This window comes from Triturus cristatus, chromosome 1_1, assembly GCF_964204655.1.
Source record: "Triturus cristatus chromosome 1_1, aTriCri1.1, whole genome shotgun sequence".
NCBI classification, from domain to species: Eukaryota; Metazoa; Chordata; class Amphibia; order Caudata; family Salamandridae; genus Triturus; species Triturus cristatus.
The window spans coordinates 1,278,359,718-1,278,379,626 of NC_140579.1; the positions used below are offsets into that span (position 1 = coordinate 1,278,359,718).

The window sequence follows — 19,909 nt, forward strand, 5'->3', positions numbered from 1 at the left end:
ACAGTTAGGTTAGTTGTTCTTTCCGGCTCCTTCAGGAAGGATCCTGGCAACACAGCTCCACTCTTTTCTGCTTTTTGTCAGAAAATCTTTTCACAATTTTTATTCCTTACTTTAACATTTTTCATCTTTTGAAGTAAGAAGCTGTCTTTTCTGACAGGTTTAGGCATTTTTTAACAACATAACATGCCATCTTTTTTTGACTCTTGCCCTTCTTGTGGTAAAAAGAAGGCCAAAACAGATTCTCATGAGGTCTGTATCCTTTGTCTACCTGAGGATCATGATCCTAAGACCTGCCCTCACTGCCAGAACCTGTCCAGAAGAACCTTAAGGGACAGGGAAAGAATGTGCCTGTATGGCCTGGCAGATAAATCATCTAGAGGAAGATCTCCGGTAAGGAAGGGCTCCAAGAGGTCTATAACGCCTTCTAGAAGCAAGTCCTCGCGTCCTTCTGCTTAAGCGTCGGGCTCGGCGCTGAGACAAGATCTTCAGGGGGTCATTTATCCAAGAAAAGACCTCCGACAGCGGGCTCGCCGTCGAGAAAAGGTACGTTGTCGACGTCGAAGATTCGTGATCCTCCGCCGGCGTCAATCTGGCGACGATCGGCGTCGAGAGACAAGACACCTCCGCCGTCGTCAACCCGGCGACGATCGGCATCGAGGAGCAGAGACCCTCCGCCGTCGTCAACCCGGCGACGATCGGCGTCGAGGAGCAGAGACCCTCTGCCATCGTCAACTCTGCGACGATCGGCGTCGAGGAGCGAAGACCCCCCACCGTCGTCGGCTCGACGGTCGGCGTCGAGGGCAGGCTCACTTCTGTCATCGCAGTCCCATCAGCGATTGACATCGAGGGCGAAAAATACCCCTCCGTCATCGTCTCGCAGACCTCGAGATTGGACACATCTCCGCCGTCGTCCAGACGACGCTCGGCGTCGAGTGAGAGAGTCCCTCCATCGTCAGCTTCACATTGCCGTTCGACGTCGAGACAGCATTCTTCACCTGCTTCTCACCGGCACCGGTCGCCGTCGAGACGGCGTTCGACGTCGAGCAGACGGGAGGTCCAACTAGCGAGAAGTCAGGAACCAAGATTTTGGTCTGGAATGCGTGCAGGTTCGATGTCGAGAGCACGCTCGCCGTCGAGACAGGCCTCGGTGAGGTCTAGGGATTGATCGGTGGTCCTGGTGACGGAGTCAGCCTCGCGCCATTCGTCCTCTCACTCTTCCAGGAGGACTTCTTCAAGGTCAGCCACTCAGGAAGCTGCTAGCCATGTCCGCAAATCTCCTTCAAGACAAAAGGAGGCCCCGTCTGCTGTTCAGTTGTCCCCAAGATGGCAGCTGCCCTTATGTCACTGGCAGGATTCAGGGGCGACAAGGCGAATGCAGGAGTATGCTGGTTTGGTTCATACATCTCCTCTTCAGAGATTGGTGGACGAAGTGGACAGAGTGAGCCCTCCCAGACACGAGAGGTCCCCTGAGAGACGGCACTACAGATCGCGTTCCCCCAGGCGAGAAGAACGCGCAGTCAGATCACGAGAAAGGAGGCGCCGTGCTCATCGGCGAAGTAGAAGAACACCATCTATTTCCTCGACTTCCTCTACCCGGTCCTCCAAGAGGGATTATTCCCCCACACTATCGGACAGCCCGGTTTCCAGGGTCTCTCCCATAGATGACCTTAATACATACCATGAGGTTCTGCAGAGGGGTGCTCAGAAGCTCAACATTGAGATGTCTGTCCCGCAAGTCACGACGACAGTGATTTTTGAAACTCTTCATCAGAAGACTACCTCTCGGTCATTGCTTCCATTGGTTCCTGGGATCCTTGACCCGGTCATGGACACTTTTTTAAATCCAGCAACCATCAAAGCGGTGCTGGCTCGCATCCTAAAGAAATATAAGCCGGCTACCTCGGGTCCGGCCTTCGTTAAGACTGACCCTCCCGCAGACTCAGTCACCGTGGCGGCAGCAAAGAAGACGCATGCTGTAACGGCCACCTCTTCTGTTCCACTGGATAAAGAGAGCAGGTCTCAGGACTCGTGGGGTCGCAAAGTCTGCACTTCTGCGGCTGCATCCCTTAAGGACTCCAGCGCGGCTGCGTTGCTTGGTCGTTATGACAGAGCTCTCTGGGACTCATTGGAGCGGTTCAAAACCAGGCTCCCAAAAGAAGACCAAAAGGATTTCGACGAGATAGTCACTGAGGGATCTTTGGTGGCAAATCAAGTGATTAGCACAGCGGCAGAAGGTGCGGTGCTATCAGCGCACTCTTACGCGCATGGAATATGCGCCAGGAGATCGTCCTGGTTAAGATTGAGAGGTCTAAAACCAGATGCACAGCAGAGGATCTTGAACCTCCCATTTTCTGGCTCTTCTCTCTTCGGCACACACGCAGATGAAGAGATGAATAGAATGAAGACCGAGTTGGACACCCTCAAGGCGGTTGGGTTGGAGAAAAAAAAGGAATTTAAACGCCGCTACAAATCCAACCAGCGCAAGGGGCCTCAACAGAGGGTTCAAACCCCTCAGTGGTCCCAGAACAAGAGCCTGGGGAAGTCCCAGTTTCGGGGAGGAAAGTCCAACAGAGGTAGAGGGGGTCACCACAACAGTCCTCTACCACTGCGAGAGCGGGAGGGAAGTCATGAGCAGTGGCTTCCTCTACCACCGTTGCCCACTCCAGTGGGAGGAAGTGCTTCACAACATCTGGCAGAGTGGGAGAGCATCACAAAAGATCGCTGGGTGCTGAATATACTGCACAATGGATACGCGCTACGTTTCCGGGCACTTCCAAAGGACATACCTCCGAAAACGTCTCGTCCTCACCAGTTACAGCTGCTTCGAAAGGAGGTGAGGGCTCTTCTTCAAAAGCAGGCTATAGAAGAGGTTCCGCCCTCTCGAAGAGGAAAAGGAGTTTACTCCAGGTACTTTCTTGTCCCCAAAAAAGATCAGGAGCACAAGCTTCGACCGATCCTGGACCTTCGACTTCTGAACAAAGTCATAGTGAAGGAGAAGTTTCGCATGTTGGCCCTTCACCAAATATGTCCACATCTGCAAGTGGGGGATTGGATGTGTTCGGTGGACGTCCAAGATGCGTACTTCCACATTTCCATTGGAAAACATCATCGCAAGTACCTACGGTTTGTGGTCGGCCACAAGCATTATCAATACAAGGTCCTGCCCTTTGGACTCAAGTCGGCCCCGCGAGTCTTCACCAAATGCATGGCAGTGGTGGCAGCTTTTCTTCACAGAAAAGGTCTCTTCGTCTATCCATACTTAGATGACTGGCTGCTGAATGGTCCATCCCCGCTGCAGGTGAGGCACGACTTCCGGATCTGTCTACAACAGTTGCACGATCTCGGCCTTCATGTCAACATGGAAAAGTCAGTGCAGCAGCCCACCCAGACCATCCACTACCTCGGCTCCGTTCTGGACACAAGCGTGGGAAGAGCGTATCCTTCGGAGGAGAGACTGTCTTCGATGAGACAGAAGTGCAGGCTTCTGCACCAGGTGCAGAATCAGACAGTCCGGCAGGTGGCATCCCTACTAGGATCCATGGCGTCCTGCATCTTTCTCATTCCCAACGCCAGGCTGAGAATGCGGCCTTTGCAGCAGACTCTGGAGGACCAGTGCGATCAGTCAACAGGGTGCTGGGAAGATCAGATATGTTTCACCCAGGTGGCGAGATCCTCCCTCACATGGTGGACTCAGCAGCGGAATCTGATGGTAGGAGTCCCTTTTCACCAGCCACTTCCAGTGCAATCGGTGGTGACAGACGCATCTCTGCAAGGCTGGGGGGCACACATGGGGTGCCTTCAGATACAAGGACGGCGGTCGGCGAAGGAACAGACTTACCACATCAATATGCTGGAGCTACGAGCAGTCCACCTTGCTCTGAAAGCTTTCCTACCGGCAATCGAGTCCGATTCGGTTCTGGTCCAGACCAACAACACGACGACCATGTTTTACCTAAACAAACAGGGTGGAACTCGGTCGCGTCCTCTTTCTCTGGAGTCACAGGCGATCTGGCACTGGCTTCTTGCCCGGAACCTCTCGGTGGTGGCAGTACACCTTCCAGGAGAGCTAAATGTCAAGGCAGACGCACTCAGCAGGCACTTCGAAGATCAGCCAGACTGGGTGCTACACAACTTTTTTGAGTTTGACAGCCAACTCTTCCACCAGTCTCAGGGTACTTCGATGGGGAGTACCTTTGCCCCCACTGTGGCATGTTTGTATATGGCGGCATTTGAACAAGAGACCATTCAACATGCGAGTAACCCCTTCGGAGCTAACCTGAGACTGTGGAAGAGGTACATAAATGACATCCTCATCTTTTGGCAGGGGGACATACAGAGATGCGCTGAATTTTGCGAATGGATTAACACAAAAAAAACAGCACTTGAAATTCACCCACACTATATCTGCCACGAACATTGCCTTCCTAGATCTCACCATCAGATTACAAGAGGGTAGAATAACATCCCTATACAAAAAGCCTACCGACAGAAACAGCTTGCTACTGTACAGCAGCTATCATCCTGCTACACTGAGAAATACCCTTCCCTTCAGCCAATTTCTAAGAATTAGAAGAAATTGTAGTTCCACAGAGGACTACAAAATTGAAGCAGAGATACTGGCTGACAATCTGCTGAAGAGACAATACCCTAAGAAACAGGTTCACTCTTGCATGAAACGAGCAAGAAACAATAATCGTGAAAGCCTCCTAGAGGTACATGAGAAAGAACCCACTGACATTTTGACCTGTGTGACTACGTACACACCTAGATCCAATCTAATAAAGAAGGCAGTGAACAAACACTGGGCAATTCTGAACACGGGTACACTGTCAATACCCAAACCAAGGTTTGCGTTTAAACGTACCAACAATTTGAAAGATATGTTGGTGCACACTAGACCCAAGAAGAGCAACATCCCTAACCAGAGGCAACTGTGGGATCTTCCACCCGTGACAGGACACTATCCCTGCGGCTCTTGTACTGTGTGCCCACAGACCAGACACACCAAACAATTGGTTCTATCAGACACATTTACATGGACGCTGATCAAACACACTAACTGTAACACCTCACGTTGTGTGTACATGCTGACCTGCCCTTGTGACAAGAGGTATGTTGGCATGACCATGAGGCCCGTTAAGGTCAGAATCACTGAGCACAAGAGCAATATTTGTTGCCATAAAACTACCACCAAACTATACACCCACTTCTCTGAACTCGGACACCCCCCCCAGAGAGTCTACGCTGGGTCATCCTAGAATCCCACCAACAGATAACACAGACTGCTTTGTTCAGGATTGAACAAAGGTGGGTATTCCATCTTGACTTAGCAAATGACGGCCTGAATGACGCCATACCCTGGAGCACCATTAATTAATCTGATATATACAACCATTGTCCGCAACTTTAACAAATGAGTATATCAGCTTAGGACCCTACGCTAGTCTCTCACCTCTTAATACATCTCTGCCACATGATATCAACATCAGGCTAGTCAGATATGGAGATTAGGCTATGTTGGGACGACATATCTAATAACTAACAATAGAGTACAATACTACACTCTAAGATGGCCGACATACGAATCACCCAATCGGCAGTCGCCAGCAACTTATGCACGAATTTAGCGCAGTGACGCAAGCGCTTTTTGCGCTGTATATATTCTTGTTCACATTGTTGACAAAACCGCGCCACTCAGTGCCAAATTTGAAGCCCTTGATGCGCATCCACAGCAAGGTAATAGCCAGAACTATAGGCTTTCACCACATTCAAATATGGCCTCCATGGTTACACTGTAGATGATGTTATGCCAACACCATCACACCACACACCAGGTGCGGCTGATTTACCATGCTTAACGGCACCAGGAGAGGGTATTTAAGACAGGAACCGGCAGCCTGTCTTTTCCTTCCTGATACAGCGGAGCGGGTAGGTGAGCCGGACTGCTCTGAGCGGGAGCAGGTGAGTATGGATTACGCGTTGAGACTATGCCTGGTCACAAGCTTTTAAGAGAGGTAAGAGGTGCTGGGAATTGCTGACAAGTTACCGCTGGTCTTTGGGAAGGGTACGCTGACTCTGATGTTCTGTAGAGCTCTTCACTAAGACATAGCTTGGGCGCTGTAGGTGCTCTTAACACACCGCACGATTCGCATAATGTCGGAGCGCATGGTGAAGGCGCCAGCAGCTACGCAGGCAGGTCTGGGGCACTTTTGAGTCTGTTGAATAACCTTGTCAATGATATAAATTTCACGACTATGGGCTTACTTTAACCTGAACCATGCCCACTTTCACTTTTAATGCTCTAGAGTCATGGCCTTAGCAACTAAATGTTGTGCCTACAAACCCACACCCAACATACTTGTTGTTTGTTTTTTCCTTTTAATAAACAGCGACACTACGTTGAGTGTCCATATACTCCGTTGCGGTCTGATGAAGCCGCACTTGAATCTTTAAGAGGTGAGCTGATACAAACTCACCATGATGTTCAATGACTCTAACTGGTTACAAAGATGTTTTTATATTCTAAATACAAATGAGAATGTGATATGCATGAAATCACGTTGTTTTTATCACTTGTTTAGATTCAAAGAGGTTGTGTACGGTGAAATACACCCACTGAAATTAATAGGACAATGTACCGATATCTCCATTTGGTTTTTTGATCCTTTATGTTTGTACTCTAGGTTGGCTGCTTTTCTCCGGGGGAACATCCTACCGAGAGAAGAAGTGGTATGTAGAACCACACCACACACTGTAGATAGTTTTCATTTAGTCACTAGGTCCTGAGGAATCGCCAACTGATCTATTAGAGACATTTTATAGGCGAGAAACATGTTGACCACTAAGGGGTAGAGCGTAATTTTTGTCAGATTAAAACAAAATAGTCGCCCTCCTTCTTCTTTTTACTTTTTAATCAGGTTGTAACCTCTCCAGAATAAAAATAATTATAGAGGATTCCCTTACCTGTTTTAACCCACACACCACATCTACATCTTACCAGGCCCCTCACACCCACGGCACCTATACGGCAAGGAACAAAAGTTCTCAGATAAAGAGCCCCTTTATGTGTGCCCGTCAAGCATTGCAGCGCCGGCTCAACTAGGAGCAGACCCATATGATGAAGCATGACACCTAGCTTGCTGGGTGTGTGAGGGTCCTAGTTCCGAAAGGAGGTATTTCCCACCTGCCCACCACTCTGAGTACTCACCAGGTGGCCAACTTGCCACCCAGGAGCACCGTACCTCTTTTGTCTTCTAGTTCTACCCAGGGCAAGAACGGTGGACCTTTATCAAGCCCTCATTGTCCCCCTTGTTGTTTACTAAGTATTGCACGGGACCTCCCGTGGGACTCTTCAGGTTACCAGAAGGACAATATCCTTTATTGGTCCATTTTCTGGGACTTATTATTTAGTCCCGCCCCTTCTATTTTGCCTTGCCCCAAATCCTCTGACATACCAGTCATCATGGATGACAATCCCGGACTTAGCTTTGATGATGCAATGGCTGCAGAAATTCTCAGGAATACACCATCTATCCTGGGAGGTGAAGGTTCATCAGCCTCTGGATCACCATCTCAGGACTGGACCTCCTTTACCAATATGAAAAGAGACTGGGTGAAAATAACGCTCCACGGTGCAATGATGACGGAGTACTTGAGGGCCAATATTGCACCAAACGGCCTTATAGTCAAGAACTTCCCTAGACTTTTCCTGGATGACGCTGTCTTTAAAAAGGAATGGTCCCTGGTAGCATGGAAATGCACCAGGGACTTACTTATCCTCATTATTAATTCAGCAAAGAGGATAGCTGATGCCCTCCTTATTAGAATACAGGTTGCTGAAGGGGCCATAAAGACTACCATACATGGCACTGTATTTAAAACCAAATTGACAGAACTCAACCATGAGATTGCTGAGCACAAGGAATTTCTGATGAAGCAGGTTAGCAAGCTTCAGAAGGATATAAGCAGATTTAACAAAGAAAAAATATACCCCTATCTGAAAACGGACTATACCAACAGCAAAACTAGCTACTCCTTCAGCTTCTTCCAGGTCCTTCTGGTCAGGCAGAGTTCCTTCGCGGTTCAATCAGGATCTGATTTCTTAGGAGCAGGGCTCCTACATTTATACCCAGTTTATTTGGTCTTTGCAGGCCAGGTGGGCCTTTGCATAATCCCAGTCTAGTTCTTTTCAGTGAGGAGCACTTTGTTATTGAGACTCTGGCTTCTTCTTTCAGCAGGCAGGGCAGAGACATCAGACGCTCCCCAGGGGGTGGAGCCAGCATTGTGGAGGCAGAGCACTGTCCTATTCAGAGTCAAGGTGCACTCCTCCCACCCATCCTGGTGTAATCTTTCTATTCACCACCTGGCAGCCCCAGCCTGTCTTCTGGAACTTCCCAGCCCTGTCACTCAAGCTACACACAAAGAAGATAGCCCTCCCCTCCAGAGTCGGACTGAAATGGTTAAGCAAGCAAATGCTAACTTTCTAAAAGTAGCATTTGCAAACACAGGATATTAAAATAACCTTTACTAAAAGATGTATTTTATTATTCTGAGTTCAGGCATACTAAACACGAATTTCTACCATGCTTCCTGAGCCTGGTAGGATTATAGAGTGTTATAATCTAGCAGCCCATTCTGGCCTATGGAGAGCAGGTAGCCTTACAATAGTGAAAAACGAAAATGGCTGTAATTCACTATTAGGACATGCCACACACCTCAGGGCATGTCCTACCTTATCCTTACAATGCACCCTGCCCTAGGGCCTACCATATGGGTGACTAATATGAAGGTAAGGGAAGGTTTAGGGACTGGCAAGTGGGGACACTTGCCCAGTCAGCATAACAGTACCAGACTGCATGCAGGTTCTGCAATGGCAGACCTTGGACACATTTTACCCCGCTGCTTCTGTGGGTGGCACAAGCAGTGCTGCAAGCCCACTAGCAGCATTTGGATATACAAGCCCTTGGCACCCCTGGTGCACTCTACTAGGGACTGATAGTAAACCAAATAAGCCAAACATGGAAGTCAATTCACACAATACATTTTACCATAGGGAGCACTTGCACTGTGGCACTGGATGGCAGTGGCACAGTGCCCTGAGCAGCTAACACCAGCACAAAAATACATTGAGGCACAAACAAAAATGGAAGGGTGACCCACGCCAACGGTGCCAGGTCTAACACCAAACATCCCAAAACACCCTATTTTTACACTCTACCAAAAATACATAAGGGGACCACCCCTGTCCCGGGCAGACCTATAGTTTCAGGAATCGGCTCACTCTTAGAGCCGCTCTCAAAATTCTGCGACCATTACCTACAACCTTTGGTCAAACAGACACCATCATACATCAGGGACACAACAGATATCCTCTGTGGTATAGGTGAAATAGAAAACACAGGCGATATTGACTTCCTGGTTACCTTGGATGTGGAACAACTGTATACCAATATCCCACAGAGAGAGACATTGGCAGTAATAGAATCTGCACTAAGTGGGAGTGAATGGACAGCAGAAACACCCATTTCGTTCATCATGCAATGTGCCACCCTGGCCTTAACAGAGAACTTTTTTGAGTTTGACAGCCAACTCTTCCACCAGTCTCAGGGTACTTCGATGGGGAGTACCTTTGCCCCCAGTGTGGCATGTTTGTATATGGCGGCATTTGAACAAGAGACCATTCAACATGCGAGTAACCCCTTCGGAGCTAACCTGAGACTGTGGAAGAGGTACATAGATGACATCCTCCTCTTTTGGCAGGGGGACATACAGAGATGCGCTGAATTTTGTGAGTGGATTAACACAAAAAACCAGCACTTGAAATTCACCCACACTATATCTGCCACGAACATTGCCTTCCTAGATCTCACCATCAGATTACAAGAGGGTAGAATAACAACATCCCTATACATAAAGCCTACCGACAGAAACAGCTTGCTACTGTACAGCAGCTATCATCCTGCTTCACTGAGAAATAACCTTCCCTTCAGCCAATTTCTAAGAATTAGAAGAAATTGTAGTTCCACAGAGGACTACAAAATTGAAGCAGAGATACTGGCTGACAATCTGTTGAAGAGACAATACCCTAAGAAACAGGTTCACTCTTGCATGAAACGAGCAAGAAACAATAATCGTGAAAGCCTCCTGGAGATACATGAGAAAGAACCCACTGACATTTTGACCTGTGGGACTACGTACACACCTAGATCCAATCTAATAAAGAAGGCAGTGAACAAACACTGGGCAGTTCTGAACACGGGTACACTGTCAATGCCCAAACCAAGGTTTGCGTTTAAACGTACCAACAATTTGAAAGATATGTTGGTGCACACTAGACCCAAGAAGAGCAACATCCCTAACCAGAGGCAACTGTGGGATCTTCCACCCGTGACAGGACACTATGCCTGCAGCTCTTGTACTGTGTGCCCACAGACCAGACACCCCAAACAATTGGTTCTATCAGACACATTTACATGGACGCTGATCAAACACACTAACTGTAACACCCCATGTTGTGTGTACATGCTGACCTGCCCTTGTGACAAGAGGTATGTTGGCATGACCATGAGGCCCGTTAAGGTCAGAATCACTGAGCACAAGAGCAATATTCGTTGCCATAAAACTACTACCAAACTATACACCCACTTCTCTGAACTCGGACACCCCCCAGGGAGTCTACGCTTGGTCATCCTAGAATCCCACCAACAAATAACACAGACTGCTTTGTTCAGGATTGAACAAAGGTGGGTATTCCGTCTTCACTTAGCAAATGACGGCCTGAATGACGCCATACCCTGGAGCACTATTAATTAATCTGATATATACAACCATTTTCCGCAACCTTAACGAATGAGTATATCAGCTTAGGACTCCACGCTAGTCTCTCACCTCTTAATACATCTCTGACACATGATATCGACATCAGGCTAGTCAGATATGGAGATTAGGCTATGTTAGGACGACATATCTAATAACTAACAATAGAGTACAATACTACACTCTAAGATGGCCGACATACGAATCACCCAATCGGCAGTCGCCAGCAACTTATGCACGAATTTAGCGCAGTGATGCGAGCGCTTTTGCACTGTATATATTCTTGTTAACATTGTTGACAAAACCGCGCCACTCAATGTCAAATTTGAAGCCCGTGATGCGCATCCACAGCAAGGTAATAGCCAGAACTATAGACTTTCACCACATTCAAATATGGCCTCCATGGTTACACTGTAGATGATGTCATGCCAACACCATCACACCACACACCAGGTGCGGCTGATTTACCATGCTTAACGGCACCAGGAGAGGGTATTTAAGACAGGAACCCGCAACCTGTCTTTTCCTTCCTGATTCAGCGGAGCGGGTAGGTGAGCCGGACTGCTCTGAGCGGGAGCAGGTGAGTATGGATTACGCGTTGAGACTATGCCTGGTCACAAGCTTTTAAGAGAGGTAAGAGGTGCTAGGAATTGCTGACAAGTTACCGCAGGTCTTTGGGAAGGGTACGCTGACTCTGATGTTCTGTAGAGCTCTGCACTAAGACATAGCTTGGGCGCTGTAGGTGCTCTTAACACACCGCACGATTCGCATAATGTCGGAGCGCATGGTGAAGGCGCCAGCAGCTACGCAGGCAGGTCTGGGGCACTTTTGAGTCTGTTGAATAACCTTGTCAATGATATAAATTTCACGACTATGGGCTTACTTTAACCTGAACCATGCCCACTTTCACTTTTAATGCTCTAGAGTCATGGCCTTAGCAACTAAACGTTGTGCCTACAAGCCCACACCCAACATTCTTGTTGTTTGTTTTTTCCTTTTAATAAACAGCGACACTACGTTGAGTGTCCATATACTCCGCTGCGGTCTGATGAAGCCGCACTTGAATCTTTAAGAGGTGAGCTGATACACACTCACCATGATGTTCAATGACTAACTGGTTACACAGAGGTTTTTATATTCTAAATACAAATGAAGGCACACTTAGAATGTGATATGCATGAAATCACGTTGTTTTTATCACTTGTATAGATTCAAAGAGGTTGTGTACGGTGAAATACACCCACTGAAATTAATAGGACAATGTACCGATATCTCCATTTGGTTTTTTGATCCTTTATGTTTGTACTCTAGGTTGGCTGTTTTTCTCCAGGGGAACATCCTACCGAGAGAAGAAGTGGTATGTAGAACCACACCACACACTGTAGATAGTTTTCATTTAGTCACTAGGTCCTGAGGAATCGCCAACTGATCTATTAGAGACATTTTATAGGCGAGAAACATGTTGACCACTAAGGGATAGAGCGCAATTTTTGTTAGATTAAAACAAAATAGTCGCCCTCTTTCTTTTTACTTTTTAATCAGGTTGTGACCTCTCCAGAATAAAAATAATTGTAGAGGATTCCCTTACCTGTTTTAACCCACACACCACATCTACATCTTACCAGGCCCCTCACACCCACGGCACTTATACGGCAAGGAACAAAAGATCTCCGATAAAGAGCCACTTTATGGGTGCCCGTCGAGCATTGCAGCGCCGGCTCGACGAGGAGCAGACCCATATGATAAAGCATGACACCTAGCTTGCTGGGTGTGTGAGGGTCCTAGTTCCGAAAGGAGGTATTTTCCAACTCCCCACCACTCTGAGTACTCACCAGGTGGCCAACTTGCCACCCAGGAACACCGTACCTCTTTTGTCTTCTAGAGCTCTCTGGGACTCATTGGAGCGGTTCAAAACCAAGCTCCCAAAGGAAGACCAAAAGGATTTCGACGAGATAGTCACTGAGGGGTCTTTGGTGGCAAATCAAGTGATTTACACAGCGGCAGACGGTGCGGTGCTACCAGCACATTCTTACGCGCATGGAATATGCGTCAGGAGATCGTCCTGGTAAAGATTGACAGGTCTAAAACCAGATGCACAGCAGAGGATCTTGAACCTCCCATTCTCTGGCTCTTCTCTCTTCGGCACACACGCAGATGAAGAGATGAATAGAATGAAGACCGAGTTGGACACCCTCAAGGCGGTTGGGTTGGAGAAAAAGAAAGAATTTAAACGCCGCTACAAATCCAACCAGCGCAAGGGGCCTCAACAGAGGGTTCAAACCCCTCAGTGGTCCCAGAACAAGAGGCTGGGGAAGTCCCAGTTTCAGGGAGGAAAGTCCAACAGAGGTAGAGGGGGTCACCAGCAGCAGTCCTCTACCACGGCGAGAGCGGGAGGGAAGTCATGAGCAGTGGCTTCCTCTGCTACCGTTGCCCACTCCAGTGGGAGGAAGTGCTTCACAACATCTGGCAGAGTGGGACAGCATCACGAAAGATCCCTGGGTGCTGAATATAGTAGGGGAGAGGAGTTGGCCTAACGGCTAGGGCGCTCGACCTTGGACCTGGGGAATTGGGTTCGAGTCTCGGTAATGACGCTGAACATCCTGTGATTCTGGGCAAATCACTTAATCTACCCGTGCCTAAAACAAACAAACAAAAAATGAATGTGTGTCCTCATGTAACGTAAGTGGTGCTAAGTAAAGCGCTCTGATACCTGATTGGATTCGGGTCAAGTTCGCGCTATATAAAACTCTGCAAAAAAAAATAATATATACTGCGCAATGGATACGCGCTACGTTTCCGGGCGCTTCCAAAGGACATACCTCCGAAAAAGTCTCGTCCTCACCAGTTACAGCTGCTTCGAAAGGAGGTGAGGGCTCTTTTTCAAAAGCAGGCTATAGAAGAGGTTCCGCCCTCTCAAAGAGGAAAAGGAGTTTACTCCAGGTACTTTCTTGTCCCCAAAAAAGATCAGGAGCACAAGCTTCGACCGATCCTGGACCTTCAACTTCTGAACAAAGTCATAGTGAAGGAGAAGTTTCGCATGTTGGCCCTTCAACAAATATGTCCACATCTGCAAGTGGGGGATTGGATGTGTTCGGGGGACCTCCAAGATGCGTACTTCCACATTCTTATTGCAAAACTTCATCGCAAGTACCTACGGTTTGTGGTCGGCCACAAGCATTATCAATACAAGGTCCTGCCCTTTGGACTCAAGTCGGCCCCGCGAGTCTTCACCAAATGCATGGCAGGGGTGGCAGCTTTTCTTCACAGAAAAGGTCTCTTCGTCTATCCATACTTAGACGACTGGCTGCTGAAAGGTCCATCCCCGCTGCAGGTGAGGCACGACTTCCGGATCTGTCTACAACAGTTGCACGATCTCGGCCTTCATGTCAACATGGAAAAGTCAGTGCAGCAGCCCACCCAGACCATCCACTACCTCGGCTCCGTTCTGGACACAAGCGTGGGAAGAGCGTATCCTTCGGAGGAGAGACTGTCTTCGATGAGACAGAAGTGCAGGCTTCTGCACCAGGTGCAGAATCCGACAGTCCGGTAGGTGGCATCCCTACTAGGATCCATGGCGTCCTGCATCTTTCTCATTCCCAACGCCAGGCTGAGGATGCGGCCTTTGCAGCAGACTCTGGAGGACCAGTGGGATCAGTCAACAGGGTGCTGGGAAGATCAGATATGTCTCTCCCAGGCGGCGAGATCCTCCCTCACATGGTGGCCTCAGCAGCGGAATCTGATGGTGGGAGTCCCTTTTCACCAGCCACTTCCAGTGCAATCGGTGGTGACAGACGCGTCTCTGCAAGGCTCTGCAAGGCTGGGGGGCACACATGGGGTGCCTTCAGATACAAGGACGGTGGTCGGCGAAGGAACAGACCTACCACATCAATATGCTGGAGCTACGAGCAGTCCACCTTGCTCTGAAAGCTTTCCTACTGGCGTCCAGACCGACAACACGACGACCATGTTTTACCTAAACAAACAGGGTGGAACTCGGTCGCGTCCTCTTTCTTTGGAGTCACAGGCGATCTGGCACTGGCTTCTTGCCCGGAACCTCTCAGTGGTGGCAGTACACCTTCCAGGAGAGCTAAATGTCAAGGCAGACGCACTCAGCAGGCACTTCGAAGATCAGCCAGACTGGGTGCTACACGACGAGGTGGTGGCGGACCTTTTCCATCGTTGGGGTCGTCCGGAACAAAATGCCACGCCTTCGCGTCCAGATTCCACCGTCCAGGGACAAGGGGGAATGCGCTTTTGATGGACTGGTCAGGGACATTTGCCTACGCCTTTCCTCCTCTGCCCATGATCCCGCATGACGATGATATAGCTCCAGACTGGCCACGGCAGTGGTGGTACCCGGACCTTCTTCATCTGTCGGTACTTCCACACAGGAGACTACATTGCAGGCCGGACCTGCTGACCAAGATGGGCGGGAGGATTCTTCATCCCAACCTTCCCTCACTGAACTTGACAGCATGGCTCCTGAGTTCCTACAATACGGAAATTTGAAGCTGCCTCCTGATTGCATGCATATTTTGAAAGAAGCGAAAAGTCCTTCCACAAGAGCGTCATATGCGTTTAAGTGGAAGAGGTTTTTTCTTTGGTGTAGAGAACATCACCTTGATCCTACGAAGGGGCAGGAGGATGTCATTCTCCCTTACCTTCTGTACTTTGCAAGATCGGGTTTAAAGTATGCTTCTATCAGGGTGCATTTATCTGCCATTACGGCGTACAGGAGATCACCTAGTCAGCCCTCTTTTTTCCAAATGCAGGTGGTCAAGGACTTATTACAGGGGTTGAAGAAAGTGTATCCCCCTGTTCGAAACCCTTCTCCTCCGTGGGAGTTGAACCTGGTGTTATCTAAATTGATGGGCCCACCTTTTGAGCCAATCCACAGAGCTTCCTTGCAGCATTTGTCTTGGAAGGCCGCTTTTCTGGTAGCCATTACATCAGCGCGCAGAGTATGCGAGATCCAAGCGCTGTGTACCAATGAACCTTACACTGTTTTCCACCATAACAGAGTAGTTTTAAGGGCGCATCTATCTTTTCTCCCTAAGGTGGTGTCTGATTTTCATATCAATCAGTCCATTTCCCTTCCATCTTTTTTCCCAAATCCAGCGACCCCGGCTGAGCGGTCGCTTCATTCCTTAGACCTCAAGAGGGTGCTTAAGTTCTACTTAGAAAGTACTAAGGGCATAAGGAAGACAGATCAGTTATTTGTCAATTATGGCGCCATGAGAACAGGCTTCCCAGCCGCTAAGAGATCCATTCCGAGATGGATTGTATCCTGCATTACCTTAGCTTACCAGCTGGCGAAAAGACCCTTACCTTTGCCTCCTAAGGCGCATTCCACTAGGGGTAAAGCGGCCACAGTTGCTTTCTTACATGACGTCCCAATGTCAGAGATTTGCAAGGCTGCAAGGCTGCAACTTGGAAATTGGTTCATACCTTTACAAGGCACTACTGTCTAGAATCTGATTCCAGGACTGATGCTCAAGTAGGCCAAGCCTCCTTGAGGAACCTGTTTGGATAGTTTTTCTTTTTTTGCTCTATCCGAGCTTGGTTTCTATGCTTACTAATCACATTTCTGTGTTCTCCTTTGCCCGCAGGGAGATGAGGTGAGGCTCGCTATTCTATTCTAATGCTTATGACTATTGATGAGGATCCCCTGGAAGAGAAGGATTAGTTACTTACCTGTAATCCTAGTTCTCTTCCAGGGGTATCCTCATCAAAGTCATAAGCAACCCTCCCGCCTCCCCGGGCAATGGACTGTTATATTTTGGAGATATTGTTAACTCTTTGTACCATGGCTTTTTCAGTCTCCGCAAAGAACAACCGACCTAACTGTCACCCCTGAGGCATGATGGGAAGCTGGGTGTCAGGAGTGCCTTAAAGGCACGGTGTCAGTTTATTGCTATGCAGCTACAGGTTAGCTTTTCAGTCTTTTTAGACTGGGTATTTGCAATGCAGCCTTTGAGCTTCCTATGCTTTCAGTGATTTATGAGAATTTCTACTGTTTGCTGAGCATTAAAACAGTTTCTAAACACATTTTTGTTGTTGTTTCTCCTGTTTCTAATGCATGTTTCTCATGTATGGTGGAAATTCCTTACAGCATTATTCAGCTCTGGTGTTTATTAGGCTGCAATTGCTTATTTTTATATATATATATATAATCTACTGGCGGTCGCCAGTAGATAGTTATAGTTAGGACCGTGTTTCCATAGGAAATCTGAAAATTCTATTTTGAATAACTTTGGCGCCGGTTGACGAATCCTCGCGAAATTTTCAAAACTAATGGGGCGCTCCGCTCAGCTCCTACCCTGAAAGTCTCGGGGTGATTCGTCAAGCGGGGGCCGAGAAAAAAGGGGGGTCCCAAAACGCGTTTTCCCCATGCATTTTTCCATAGGACCTTTAGTCGAAGGTACAGCCCGAACGGCTGAACAGAATTACTTGAAATTTGGCAGAGCGGTAGTCCTCAGGTCAGGGAAGTGCCTTTTGCAGGTCTGGTGTCAATCTGTTCAGTAGTTCCTGAGAAAATAGCATTTAAAAGCATATAAATATCTATAAGCGCGCACCGTGCGATCACCCTAACGTGCGCGAACGTAATTCTGATTGGTGGTTACGTGTTAGTCAGCTTTCGAATCGGTCGAAATCAGGAAGTGTCGGCCGCCATTTTGTTTGTTTTCAGTGCGAGAGTGAAAAAGGAAGGTGGCGAACGTGAAAAGGGGGCAGGGTAGAGAGTTCCTGACCCCCTAGCCTTTGTCAGGGGGTCCCTTAAGGACCCCGAAGGCAGAAAAAAAATTGGTTTTTTTTTTTTTTTTTTTTAAATCGCAGGGTTGCGCGCACTGTGAAAAACCCCAAAAAAATAATAATAATTTTTTAATACGTCATTTATTGTACAATAAATATATAAAAAAAAATAATACATACATAACTTAGCATTTAAAAAAACCTACAAATTCACTGAAAAAACCATAGGTTTCACACACGTTATAGTTAGGAATTAGCATTTAAAAGACCATGCAAATTCACTTAAAAAACCATGGGTTTCACACATGTTATAGTTAGGTTCACTCGTAAAAAACTAATGAAATGAAATTCCCCCGTTATAGTTAGTTCAGATAACTATAACTCGCGCGACCGCCACTCTATCACAAGGATGATGTCATCAGTGATGTCATGAGTGATGTAATATGTGACGTCATGAGCAGGATTGCGGGCGCGCGAATTATAGTTATCTGAACTAACTATAACGGGGGAATTTAATTGGTTTTTTTACGAGTGAAATATCCACCTAACTATAACATGTGTGAAACCTATGGTTTTTTAAGTGAATATATATATATATATATATATATATATATATATATATATATATATGTGGGGCACATATAATATAGTGTTTCCAGGGTCCCGCGCATGGGCGGGAATATTCTAATGCTTATGACTTTGATGAGGATACCCCTGGAAGAGAACTAGGATTACAGGTAAGTAACTAATCCTTATGGAACCAAGCCTCAGTTTGGTTTGGTTACTTTGATGCATTGCATAGGGTGTAGTCCTGTGGGCATCTTCTATCACAGTTTCAGTCTGAATTTTACCCTTTATTGCCTGTCTGCTTTCTGCCCCTGTGGGTGCACCTCGTTTTCACTTGGTGTAGAGGGCAGTTGGATGGGAAAGATGCAGAGTGAGCAAGAAGTAAGTCTCATCTCAAGACAATGAGATAAAGCATGCCTCCACGAGAGGGGGAAGAAGATAGAGCATGCGCTCAGCTGAAATAATAAAATATAATGCTTTGAACTTTTTTTCTTCTTTTATTTCCAGGCTAATATTTCCACAAAAGGGCTGAGCAACACCAGAATCACAGCATGATGGATGATAATTCTGGAAGCCAAGCTCAGAAGATCAATTCAGGTGAACATTATCAGTTAGGAAATGGAGAGTCTCTCAGAAAGGACTTTACAGTACCATCTGCCTACACCCAGCAGAATTATGAAGACCATAGAGAAAGTGGTGAAAGAAATCAGTATGGAGTCGGTAAGTTATTTGAAGGACAACTATATGAAAGATTGAATGTCTCAACCTATTATAAATGTGAAGCAAAAAGTTCAAGGCTGGGCTGAGTCATGTGTGTGTGTGTGTATATATATATATATATATATATATATACACATATATATATAACTGAATTTAAAATACAGTCATGACTGCAAACTAAACCCCCTAAAATTCCCTAGTTATGGTTATCCCAAAAGCCATAACTCGCACATCAGCCATTCAAACCATAACACTCACACCAAATGCAATACTCGTGAATCCACAATATTCATACCAATAACTAAGTGTACCTGGCAGCAAAACATCATATATCTGTCACATCCCTGCCCAGTGTTTACCTGCAACTGTCAACACCATGCACACAAGGGGCATTTTTTTTATGCCATGCCCAACTCATAGCCTGGACTGCGCTTATCGTTCTGTGATTAGTCACATAGTGTTCTGTGATAAATTGGAGGCATTATTCTGGACAGGTAGCATTGTAGTTGTAGAGTCCAGCAGCAGGTGAAGGCTGTCAAACTCGGTATTTGTCTTCAGATATTAAGCTGATTCTGAGAAAAGAACCTTGAGCAAGCCTATGAATTACATTTCCCAGATGGTGGATTGCCCAGAGAACTATATTGGAGGTTCACAATCTAAGATGAAGTAGACGTTTTTCCTGCATTGTCCGTTCTTGTTTAAAGTATTTATCAAGGAGCCACAACGGTAAGATGCCTTGCAGTGTATTTGTTCCATATATTTTTTTGGCATATTCTTTGCCCACTTTTTCTCTATTTTTATCACTGAGCTTTGCTTCTTGCAGATGGATTCCATTTGTAACCCTCAATGAGGTCTTTTTACCTTTGTGTTTTTCCTTCTAACTGCAACCCTCTTCAGGAGACAATTGACACCACTGAGATGTGTTATACAGTGTAGGGTGAAAGAGTGCAGAGTTACTACTAGGTTGAGTAGCCCTTTAATTTGGCAATCAAGAAGAAAACTGAATAACTTTCACCATTCACAGCAGTGAATATTACTGTATCCATATTGAACTGGA

At 47.1% G+C, this 19,909-nt stretch overlaps 1 protein-coding gene across 4 annotated transcripts in view; it reads left to right on the forward strand.

The window, feature by feature from the left end:
• Positions 1–19,909, forward strand: part of LOC146871954 (microtubule-associated protein tau-like) — a 1,902,682-nt gene that overhangs the window by 365,140 nt on the left and 1,517,633 nt on the right. For all 4 annotated transcript variants that reach the window (XM_085652462.1, XM_085652435.1, XM_085652443.1 and 1 more), the window contains exon 2: positions 18,640–18,852. In XM_085652462.1, the coding sequence (XP_085508588.1) occupies positions 18,684–18,852 (169 nt within the window). In that variant the 5' untranslated portion in view covers positions 18,640–18,683. The remainder of the gene's footprint in view (positions 1–18,639; positions 18,853–19,909) is intronic.